At 34.5% G+C, this 11721-nt stretch overlaps 1 protein-coding gene across 1 annotated transcript; it reads right to left on the bottom strand.

Moving 5' to 3' along the window:
* Positions 1 to 8300: 8300 nt before the first annotated feature.
* Positions 8301 to 10003, bottom strand: LOC116296155 (QRFP-like peptide receptor). Its single transcript, XM_031704123.2, has one exon. It carries the CDS (start codon positions 9843 to 9845, stop codon positions 8730 to 8732), a length of 1116 nt encoding a protein of 371 aa, XP_031559983.2. The 5' UTR covers positions 9846 to 10003; the 3' UTR covers positions 8301 to 8729.
* Positions 10004 to 11721: the final 1718 nt, after the last annotated feature.

Genomic DNA, 11721 nt, shown 5'->3' with positions numbered 1-11721 from the left:
CATGGTTTTTACGGATTTTAACACATTGTCACACTTTTTGGAAAAATATGAGTCATTAACAAAGCGTGCAATTTCCATCATTTTTGGCCATTTTGGGGCAAAAAGCATGGATTATAGCCCATGTTTGTGTCCGATTTTAACACATTGTCACACATTTTGGGAAAATATGAGTTATTAATAAAAGGTGCAATTTCCATCATTTTTCTCCAATTTGCGGCTAAAAGCATGGACTATAGACCATGATTTTGACCGATTTTCACACCTTTTCGAAAAATTTGAGTCATTTATAAAGGGTGCAAATTCCATGGTTTTTTTTCCATTTTGGGGCAATAAGCATGGATTATAGCCCGTGTTTTTTTTTTGGATTTTGACAGATTTTCACACCTTTTGATAAAATATGTGTCATTTAAAAAGGTGCAAATTCCATCATTTTTGTCCATTTTGGGGCAAAAAGCATGGACTATAGCTCATGGTTTTGACCGATTTTCACCGATTTTCACAATTTTTAGAAAAATATGTGTCATTAAAAAGTGGTGCAATTTCCATCATTTTTCTCCAATTTGCGGCTAAAAGCATGGACTATAAGACCATGATTTTGACCGATTTTCACACCTTTTCGAAAAATTTGAGTCATTTATAAAGGGTGCAAATTCCATGGCTTTTTTTCCATTTTGGGGCAATAAGCATGGATTATAGCCCGTGTTTTTTTTTGGATTTTGACAGATTTTTACACCTTTTGATAAAATATGAGTCATTTAAAAAGGTGCAAATTCCATCATTTTTGTCCATTTTGGGGCAATAAGCATGGACTATAGCTCATAGTTTTGACCGATTTTCACCGATTTTCACAATTTTTGGAAAAATATGTGTCATTAAGAAAGGTGCAAATTCCATCATTTTTGACCATTTTGGGGCAGAAAGCATGGACTATAGCTCATGGTTTTGACCGATTTTCACCGATTTTCACACCTTTTGTAAAAATATGTGTCATTAATTAAGACTGCAGATTTCATCATTTTTGGCCATTTTTCGGCAAAAGGCATGGACTATAGCCCATGGTTTTTACGGATTTTGACAGATTTTCACAATTTTTGGAAAAATATGTGTCATTAAAAGAGGTGCAATTTCCATCATTTTTGACCATTTTGGGGCGAAAAGCATGGAGTATAGCTCATGGTTTTGAACGATTTTCACACCTTTTGGAAAAATTTGAGTCATTAATAAAGGGTGCAAATTCCATGGTTTTTTTTCCATTTTGCGGCAATAAGCATGGATTATAGCCCGTGGTTTTTTTTGGATTTTGACAGATTTTCACACCTTTTGATAAAATATGAGTCATTTAAAAAGGTGCAAATTCCATCATTTTTGTCCATTTTGGGGCAAAAAGCATGGACTATAGCTCATGGTTTTGACCGATTTTCACCGATTTTCACAATTTTTAGAAAAATATGTGTCATTAAAAAGTGGTGCAATTTCCATCATTTTTGACCATTTTGGGGCGAAAAGCATGGACTATAGCTCATGGTTTTGACCGATTTTCACACCTTTTGGAAAATTTTGAGTCATTTATAAAGGGTGCAAATTCCATGGTTTTTTTTCAATTTTGGGGCAATAAGCATGGATTATACCCCTTTTTTTTTCTTTTTTTTTTTGGATTTTGACAGATTTTCACACCTTTTGATAAAATATGAGTCATTTAAAGAGGTGCAAATTCCATCATTTTTGACCATTTTGGGGCAAAAACCATGGACTATAGCTCATAGTTTTGACCGATTTTCACCGATTTTCACAATTTTTGGAAAAATATGTGTCATTAAGAAAGGTGCAAATTCCATCATTTTTGACCATTTTGGGGCAGAAAGCATGGACTATAGCTCATGGTTTTGACCGATTTTCACCGATTTTCACACCTTTTGTAAAAATATGTGTCATTAATAAAGATTGCAGATTTCATCATTTTTGGCCATTTTTCGGCAAAAGGCATGGACTATAGCCCATGGTTTTTACGGATTTTGACAGATTTTCACAATTTTTGGAAAAATATGTGTCATTAAAAAGAGGTGCAATTTCCAACATTTTTGACCATTTTGGGACGAAAAGCATGGAGTATAGCTCATGGTTTTGAACGATTTTCACACCTCTTGTAAAAATATGTGTCATTAATAAATATTAAATATTTCATCATTTTTGGCCTATTTGCGGCAAAAGGCATGGATTATTGCCCATGGTTTTTTCCGATTCTGACACATTGTCACACATTTTGGGAAAATGTGAGTCATTAATAAAAGGTGCAATTTTCATCATTTTTGGCCATTTTGGGGCAAAAAGCATGGACAATAGTCCATAGTTTTTATCAATTTTAACAGATTTTCACACCTTTTGTAAAAATATGTGTCATTAATAAAGGGTGTAAATTCCTTCATTTTTGGCCATTTTGGGGCAAAAAGAATGGACTATAGCTCATGGTTTTTATCAACTTTCACAGACTTTCAAACCTTTTGTAAAAATATGTGTCATTAATAAAGGGTGCAAATTCCATCATTTTTTGCCGTTTTGGGGCAAAAAGCATGGACTATAGCTCATGGTTTTGATCGATTTTCTCCGATTTTCACACTTTTTGTAAAAATATGTGTCATTAATGAAGAGTGCAAATTCTATCATTTTTGCCCATTTTGGGACAAAAAGCAAGGGCTATACTTCATGGTTTTGACCGATTTTCACCGATTTTCACAGTTTTTGGAAAAATATGTGTCATTAAGAAAGGGTGTAAATTCCATCATTTTTTGGCCATTTTGGGGCAAAAAGCATGGACTGTAGCTCATGGTTTTGACCGATTTTCACCGATTTTCACACTTTTTGGAAAAATATGTGTCATTAAAAAAGGTGCAAATTCCATCATTTTAGGCCATTTTGGGGCAAAAAGCATTGACTATTGCACATGATTTTGACAAATTTCCTTCGATTTGCAGACCTTGTGTAAAAATATGTGTCATTAATAAACGGTGCAGTTTCCATCATTTTTGGCCACTTTGGGGGAAAAAGTATGGACTATAGCTTATGGTATGACCGATTTTCACCGATTTTCACACCTTTTGTAAAAATATGTGTCATTAATAAAGATTGCAGATTTCATCATTTTTGGCCTATTTGCGACAAAAGGCATGGACTATAGCCCATGGTTCTTATCAATTTAGACAGATTTTCACACCTTTTGAAAAAATATGAGTCATTAAAAAAGGGTGCAACTTCCATCATTTTTGCCATTTTGGGGAAAAAAGCATGGACTATAGTCCATGGTTTTGACCGATTTTCACCGATTTCCACACCTTTTGCAAAAATATGTCTCAGTAATAAAGGGTGCAAATTCCATCATTTTTGGCCATTTTGGGATAAAAAGCATGGACTATAGCCCATGGTTTTGACCACTTTTCACCGATTTTCACAGTTTTTGGAAAAATATGTGTCATTAATAAACGGTGCAGTTTCCATCATTTTTGGCCACTTTGGGGCAAAAAGTATGGACTATAGCTTATGGTATGACCGATTTTCACCGATTTTCACACCTTTTGGAAAAATATAATTCACTATTAAAAGGGTGTAAATTCTATCATTTTTGGCTATTTTGGGGCAAAAAGCATGGACTATAGTCCATGGTTTTTATCAATTTTGAGAGATTTTCACACCTTTTGAAAAAATATGAGTCATTAAAAAAGGTTACAAATTGCATCATATTTCACCATTTTGGGGCAAAAAGCATGGACTATAGTTCATGGTTTTGACCGACTTTCACCGACTTTCACACCTTTTGTAAAAATATGTGTCATTAATAAAGATTGCAGATTTCATCATTTTTGGCCTATTTGCGGCACAAGGCATGGACTATAGCTCATGGTTCTTATCAATTTAGACAGATTTTCACACCTTTTGAAAAAATATGAATCATTTAAAAAGGTGCAAATTCCATCATTTTTTGCCGTTTTGGGGCAAAAAGCATGAACTATAGCTCATAGTTTTCTCCGATTTCCACCGATTTTCACACTTTTTGGAAAAATATGTGTCATCAAAAAAGGGTGTAAATTCCATCATTTTTGGCCATTTTGGGGCAAAAAGCATGGACTATAGCTCATGGTTTTGACCGATTTTCACACTTTTTGGAAAAATGTGTCATTAAGAAAGGGTGTAAATTCCATCATTTTTTGGCATTTTGGGGCCGAAAGCATGGACTATAGCTCATGGTTTTGACCGATTTTCACACTTTTTGGAAAAATATGTGTCATTAAGAAAGGGTGTAAATTCCATCATTTTTGGCCATTTTGGGGCAAAAAGCATGGACTATAGCTTATGGTTTTGACCGATTTTCACACTTTTTGTAAAAATATGTGTCATTAATAAAGGGTGTAAATTCCATCATTTTTGGCCATTTTGGGGCAAAAAGCATGGACTATAGTCCATGGTTTTTATCAATTTTGACAGATTTTCAAACTTTTGAGAAAAAATATGGGTCATTAAAAAATGTTGCAAATTTCATCATTTTTTGCCGTTTTGGGGCAAAAAGAATGGACTATATCTTATGGTTTTGACCGATTTTCACCGATTTTCACACCTTTTGTAAAAATATGTGTCATTAATAAAGGGTGCAAATTCCATCATTTTTTGCCGTTTTGGGGCAAAAACCATGGACTATTAGTCATTGTTTTGATCGATTTTCACACCTTTTGAAAATATATATGAGTCATTAAAAAATGGTGCAAATTCCATCACTTTTTTGGCATTTTGGGGCAAAAAGCATGGACTATAGCTCATGGTTTTGATCGATTTTCTCCGATTTTCACACTTTTTGGAAAAATATGTGTCATTAAGAAAGGGTGTAAATTCCATCATTTTTGGCCATTTTGGGGCAAAAAGCATGGACTATAGCTTATGGTTTTGACCGATTTTCACACTTTTTGTAAAAATATGTGTCATTAATAAAGGGTGTAAATTCCATCATTTTTGGCCATTTTGGGGCAAAAAGCATGGACTATAGTCCATGGTTTTTATCAATTTTGACAGATTTTCAAACTTTTGAGAAAAAATATGGGTCATTAAAAAATGTTGCAAATTTCATCATTTTTTGCCGTTTTGGGGCAAAAAGAATGGACTATATCTTATGGTTTTGACCGATTTTCACCGATTTTCACACCTTTTGTAAAAATATGTGTCATTAATAAAGGGTGCAAATTCCATCATTTTTTGCCGTTTTGGGGCAAAAACCATGGACTATTAGTCATTGTTTTGATCGATTTTCACACCTTTTGAAAATATATATGAGTCATTAAAAAATGGTGCAAATTCCATCACTTTTTTGGCATTTTGGGGCAAAAAGCATGGACTATAGCTCATGGTTTTGATCGATTTTCTCCGATTTTCACACTTTTTGGAAAAATATGTGTCATTAAGAAAGGGTGTAAATTCCATCATTTTTGGCCATTTTGGGGCAAAAAGCATGGACTATAGCTTATGGTTTTGACCGATTTTCACCGATTTTCACACTTTTTGTAAAAATATGTGTCATTAATAAAGAGTGCAAATTCTATCATTTTTGCCCATTTTGGGGCAAAAAGCATGGGCTATACTTCATGGTTTTGACCGATTTTCACCGATTTTCACAGTTTTTGTAAAAATATGTGTCATTAAGAAAGGGTGTAAATTCCATCATTTATGGCCATTTTGGGGCAAGAAGAATGGACTATAGCTCATGGTTTTCACCGATTTTCACCGACTTTCACAGTTTTTGGAAAAAAATGTGTCATTAAGAAAGAGTGTAAAGTCCATCATTTTTGGTCATTTTGGGGCAAAAAGCATGGACTATAGCTCATGGTTTTCACCGATTTTCACCGATTTTCACACCTTTTGTAAAAATATGTGTCATTAATAAAGGGTGCAAATTCCATCATTTTTGTCCATTTTGGGGCAAAAAGCATGGACTATAGCTCATGGTTTTGACCGATTTTCACACTTTTTGGAAAAATATGTGTCATTAATAAAGGGTGTAAATTCCATCATTTTTGGCCATTTTGGGGCAAAAAGCATGGACTATAGCTCATGGTTTTGACCGATTTTCACACTTTTTGGGAAAATGTGTCATTAAGAAAGGGTGCAAATTCCATCATTTTTTGCCATTTTGGGGCAAAAGGCATGGAATATAGCTCATGGTTTTCACCGATTTTCATCGATTTTCACACTTTTTGTAAAAGTATGTGTCATTAATAAAGGGTGTAAATTCCATCATTTTTGGCCATTTTGGGGCAAAAAGCATGGACTATAGCTCATGGTTTTGACAGATTTTCACACTTTTTGGAAAAATATGTGTCATTAAAAAAGGGTGTAAATGCCATCATTTTTGGCCATTTTGGGGCAAAAAGCATGCACAGTAGCTCATAGTTTTGACCGATTTTCACCGATTTTCACAGTTTTTGTAAAAATATGTGTCTTTAAGAAAGGGTGTAAATTCCATCATTTTTGGCCATTTTGGGGCAAAAAGCTTTTACTAGAGCAGATGGTTTTGATCTATTTTCACCGATTTTCCCATATTTTGGGAAGATATGAAGGATTTATGAAGGGTGCAACTTCAATCATTAGTTTTTTTGCTATATTTTGGGGAGGGAAAGCAAGACTATAGCTCATGGTTTTGTTCGGTTTTGACACATGTTCACACCTTATGGAAATATATGAAAGATTAATTGGAAAGTTTAATTTTGAACGAAGCATATTCAATCATTTTATGCCATATTTGGGCTGAAAGGATATACTGTAACCCATGGGCACTCTATCTCTTGGTTTTTTTGAATTTTGGTCAATTTTAACAAATGCTGGAAAGAAATGTATAAGTTTTTTAATGATGTTTTCCTCTACTTTGGTTACGCATACAAGAGGGATTATTTTAAATAGGATATGAAAAAGCTGCTACTTATTTAGTAATATCTGGCGTTTTTTTTTTTTTTTTTTTTTTTTTTGCTAAAAATGGTGGATTAAATATTAAGATGTGAAAGAAAGATTGCCTTAAAAAGGTAAGGAAAAACCTGCAATAAGCTATAGAAGGAAAGAAAAAAAGGAAAAAAAAGAGGTAACATTATCCAATAAAAGGCGATTCTGTGACATATTTGGATTTCCTGTGGCGTAGCGCCTGTTCGGCTGGATAGCTTTAGGCGACGCAGATTGATCTTAATGATGTTCAAGTGCTAATGTCACCACCGCATATGAAGGATAAGTTAAATAGCTTAATTTATTTGAATTTCCTGTTAAAGTAATCTCGTTTCTTTATAATATAGGATTAGCGTTCTAGAGAAATCGAGGATTTCCCAATATTTGAGTTGCCGTATTTTTTCGGATTAATTCTTTTGAAATTCTCTAATCTATGAATCTCATAGTAGCAAGTTTTTATATAACATGTTTTACATATATACAGTGTTTTTTTTAAGAACATAGATTCATCGGGAAAACCCGACATCGCTATATGTTTGATACAAGTATTCGGACCCAAGCAAGGAGAGAGGGGAGGGGAGGGGAGGGGAGGGGAGGGGGGAAGTAATAGAGAAATGATTAAAGACAAAAAAGATAAAAAATAAACGATATGGATGAATAAAATAAATAAAATAGATAAATATCATAAGGCAGTGGGTAAGTGGGTTGAAATAGTTGAGCGTACGAGACATTAATATATGAGAATATTATGGATATGTATCGTAGATAGGTAGCAATGGTACAGTAAATGATAAAGTAGATGGTACAATATACATAAAAAACGTTATGAGTGAAGGCAACGTTACGAAACATGAGCTCATGCGTTGCGGCGGTGTGGTGATAATGATCATATATAGTACCAAAATACTAATGCTCTGGGATAGTCGTTCGATCTACCAAGTGTTTATCATCAGGCGTTAAGACACAAGATAGAGGTCAGTATTATTCAAAGCTTATTTCTTATACTCATTTCAAAACTTTGATTTGGGCCTTTCCAACCTACACAAGCTTTTTTCTCATATCTGATCCTAACATAGAAATAGATAAAAAATGTATAGCTAACCTGTTGCTCAAAATAACTACAATTTAGACCTAATTATTTGATAAGAGTTTATGGATTTCCCACGTAATTCAAGATCGAGCGGACTGATCCGGACTTACCTCTAATTACACTTACCTCTAATGTTTTTACAAAGACTTCCGAGTTCAGTTCCAAAAAGAGAACATTTTCTCAAAAAAAAAAAAAAAAATTATCTCCTCTTTGTTTACTTTTCCCTGTATGTTTTTCATTAAAAAGCAAAATTGAAGGGGGGGATGATATAAGGTTCTTGGATTATCGGTGACTGCATGGTACTCACCCGAAACCCATTCATTATCTTCATATTCTTATCATCAGCCACGCGCTCTCTTTCTTCTCACCCCTCAAAAGTAATGCCAACGGGGGAAATGAAATTATATTCTATTCCAATTTTGCTGAGTGGCTCATTCCCTTGAAACATTCCTCACCTTCAACCACCAGAACTCCTCCACATGTTCTAAATAGCAACTTCCTTTCGGAACGAGTAAACATTAATTACGGTATACTGTACATTCTGTCGTTTTTATCTTAAATAGTTATCTTAATTTTTTTCCATTGAGGAATGAAGATCAATTTAAAGGATTTATTAAAATGCTAGTGGCTTTTGAAAAGCCGAAGAATATGTTGCTACCGTCCCTTTGGTTCCCTTTTATAAAGTAGTTTCTCTTTTTAGGTTTAAGAAACTGTCATTGTGATGATAAATGGAATTTTTGCTGAAATACGAGATTGGAACAGACATTCTGCGACCTGAGTTTCCCTTTTCCGGGCTCGTAATTTCAATGGTAGGATTTCTCGTCGTACGTGACCGGACGAAGGTCTCCTTGACCGCTTGACGAAACGTACTACTGAATATCAAGTACAACAATGGGTTGATAGCAGCATTTGTCCGTATTAAAAATTCCCCCATAAACAAGACTTCTCGGTTGTCTTGGATTTCTGAAAAGTAGGCCAAAAGAGTCAAGATTTGGAGAGGAAGCCAGCAAATGATAAAGAAAAATATGACAGTAATCAGCATAATGACAACTTTACGTCTTGATCTTAGCAAGTTGATCTGTGTTTGACGACCATTGCTTGAAGAACTTTTGCCAAACCACAAATGCCTTGCAATCAGGGAATATAAGACCGCTATGGTTAAAAAAGGTACCATGTAGATAACTATAAAGTCAAACAAAGTGTAAATACGACTACCAGTTTCTTCGTCAAATATTGGAGACCACTCTTCGTAGCAAAAGCACCCAATGTTATCTTGGCCAAGTTGGAATGAATAGATCAACGGAGATGATGTTACGAAACTTATTAGCCATATAGCAATAACGACTCTTTGAAGAACTACCATGTTGATGATGTCTTTCATGGGTTTAGTGATGGCGAAAAACCGATCAAAAGCTATGGCAGTCATTGTCAGTACTGAACTGGCCATCAAGCTGAATACAGAGAAATTGACAAACTTGCAAAGAAATGACCCCAAGGTACCTCCAACGAGCAAGCCATAGCCAGCAATACCAAGGATAAAGGGAGGCATCGATATGAGAGTGAAGAGGATGTCACTGACTGACATGTTTACGATGAGGTAAAATGTCGTGGTTTTCATTCGAGGAACACGGCAAACGGCAAGTATTACCAACAGATTCCCCAGAAGACCAGCAACACCGACCACACTACACAGTGTTATCTTCAGACCACGATTAAGTTGAGAAATATCATTCGATAGAACACCAACATAGCTGTTATTTGAAATGTTTGGGCTGACAAACAAAGACAACATCTTGGGTAATTCGTGGCTTCGATTGAGAGCAATAAACTATAGACTACTCCCAAGCCGAGTCTAATAACTTTGTTATGTGATCCAAGTAATCTGGTCTATATCACCCTTGATAGCGAAATGCAATCATTTCTGATCATGTAACAATGTAATGAATTCAGATGTTTTAGAGCTATATAACTCGCACGTGCTCCTTTTTACTTCCTCGACCTATCAGAGTGCATCCTTTTAGCTAATTACCAAAACACCTGCAACCGTACAGTAATAACTATATCGATGCCCTAATAAAAACACTACAGGCTCACATCTAGATCTTCCCGACAAAAAAGAGCCCTTCGATAAAATTGGAGTATATTCCTGCTTGAAATATTTGATTTGCCTTTGGAAAAAATTTTGACCTTGTGAAGTCCATGCATTTTCCTATTGTCTGAATATATTAGAGTTTTAGATTCAAGTTCACGGCAAACGTGAAACGTCAGTTGAACAGTAAAAAAATCATCTTAAATTACTGAAAAAGAATCGCAAAAAAGTCCAAGTAGTAGAAAAACAAAAGAGTATTTGCGCTTGGTGAGAAGGTTTGTAAAAGGTAAAGTAAAATAAAGGAAAACTATGAAAACGTGGTCACGTTTGCCGTTTGCGGGGAGAACAAAAAGTCAATCTAAAACTCTCTAATAATTTATCTCATATTCGTGAATGTTTTATCCTTACATCTGTTACATGCCATTAAAACGCCTAACGCACTCAACATCATGAGTCGTATATTTAATTATTCAGATCGTGGGCTTGAAGTAACACGAACGTATCCTAAATGGTTCAAAGGAATTATCTTTTTACTTGGTTATAGGTTTTTGTGCTTTTGTAACACCTTGCTCTCAGTCCAGTTCATTTCCTTCAAATTAATACTCGCGACAAACACAATAGACAGGAGAGATCTTCCCCCCAAAATAAGATAACTAATTAATGATGCTTCTTCTAAAATTCAAACTCTATTGCACTTTTTAAATTAGAGAAGAGAAAGAGAAAGAAGATTGAAATTGTTTATGTTCACGCCAATGAGATTGTTCAGGAAAAGGATCAATCTAACCGAATGTTCTTTCAAACGCAGTTAATGAAATAACTCACAAAGATTTTTTTAAAAGGACTTTTCTTTCTATTAGGAATCTTCTTTCTATTACACATGATATTTCTATTAGGCCTTTTTTCTATAAGGGATTTTCTTCCTTTTAAGCTTTTTTTCTAATAGGTTTTTCCTTTCTAATAGGGATTTTTTCTATAAGACTTTTTCCCGATCATTTTATTTCTTTTTTTCTTTTCTTTTCTTTTCTTTCTTTCTTTCATATTTTCTTTGTTTGTTTCTTCCTTTTTTTAAATTCTTTGATGGGTAAGACGGCAAGCAGTTCCAAATTTTTACATCATCGATAATCATATCGGAAGCCGAGCTTTGTTTTAGTCTGTCCGATCTGTGTTTGGCTTAGGAAGTGTTAATTTGATCCAAACCTCTTAGATCATAATGTGTATAACTCACTAAATTGTAATCAGTTATTAGATATGAAGGTGCATTATTAATCATGATATTATACATCGTACAAGCCTTATGCTTTGCCCGCCTTTCAGCAAGCTTATTCCAGTTAAGGGTTTTAAGGATGTCAGCCGATCTTACATCATTATCTGATCGAGTGATAACTCTAGCTGCACGATTACGTAGTTTTTGAAGCCTATCGCATAGTCCTTTACAATTACCCCAAAAGTATCACAATAATCAAACTAGGGTAAAACTAAAGCGTTATAAATCATAAGCAAAGTATTAAATGTAACAAAATAACGAACTTGTTTTAGCGCACCTATCCCCATAGACACCTTTTTTGCTATGTTATCGACT

Source organism: Actinia tenebrosa, unplaced genomic scaffold, assembly GCF_029948245.1.
Source record: "Actinia tenebrosa isolate PJP-AT-01 unplaced genomic scaffold, QUT_ActTen_1.0 PGA_scaffold3__52_contigs__length_22856419, whole genome shotgun sequence".
Classification (NCBI taxonomy): Eukaryota; Metazoa; Cnidaria; class Anthozoa; order Actiniaria; family Actiniidae; genus Actinia; species Actinia tenebrosa.
The sequence above is the reverse complement of the archived record's forward strand: the minus strand, read 5'-3'. Positions and strand labels throughout refer to the sequence as shown.

Coding starts and splice junctions, on each gene's coding strand:
- LOC116296155 (XM_031704123.2), bottom strand. CDS start 9,845: ATGTTGTCTTTGTTTGTCAGCCCAAACATTTCAAATAACAGCTATGTT.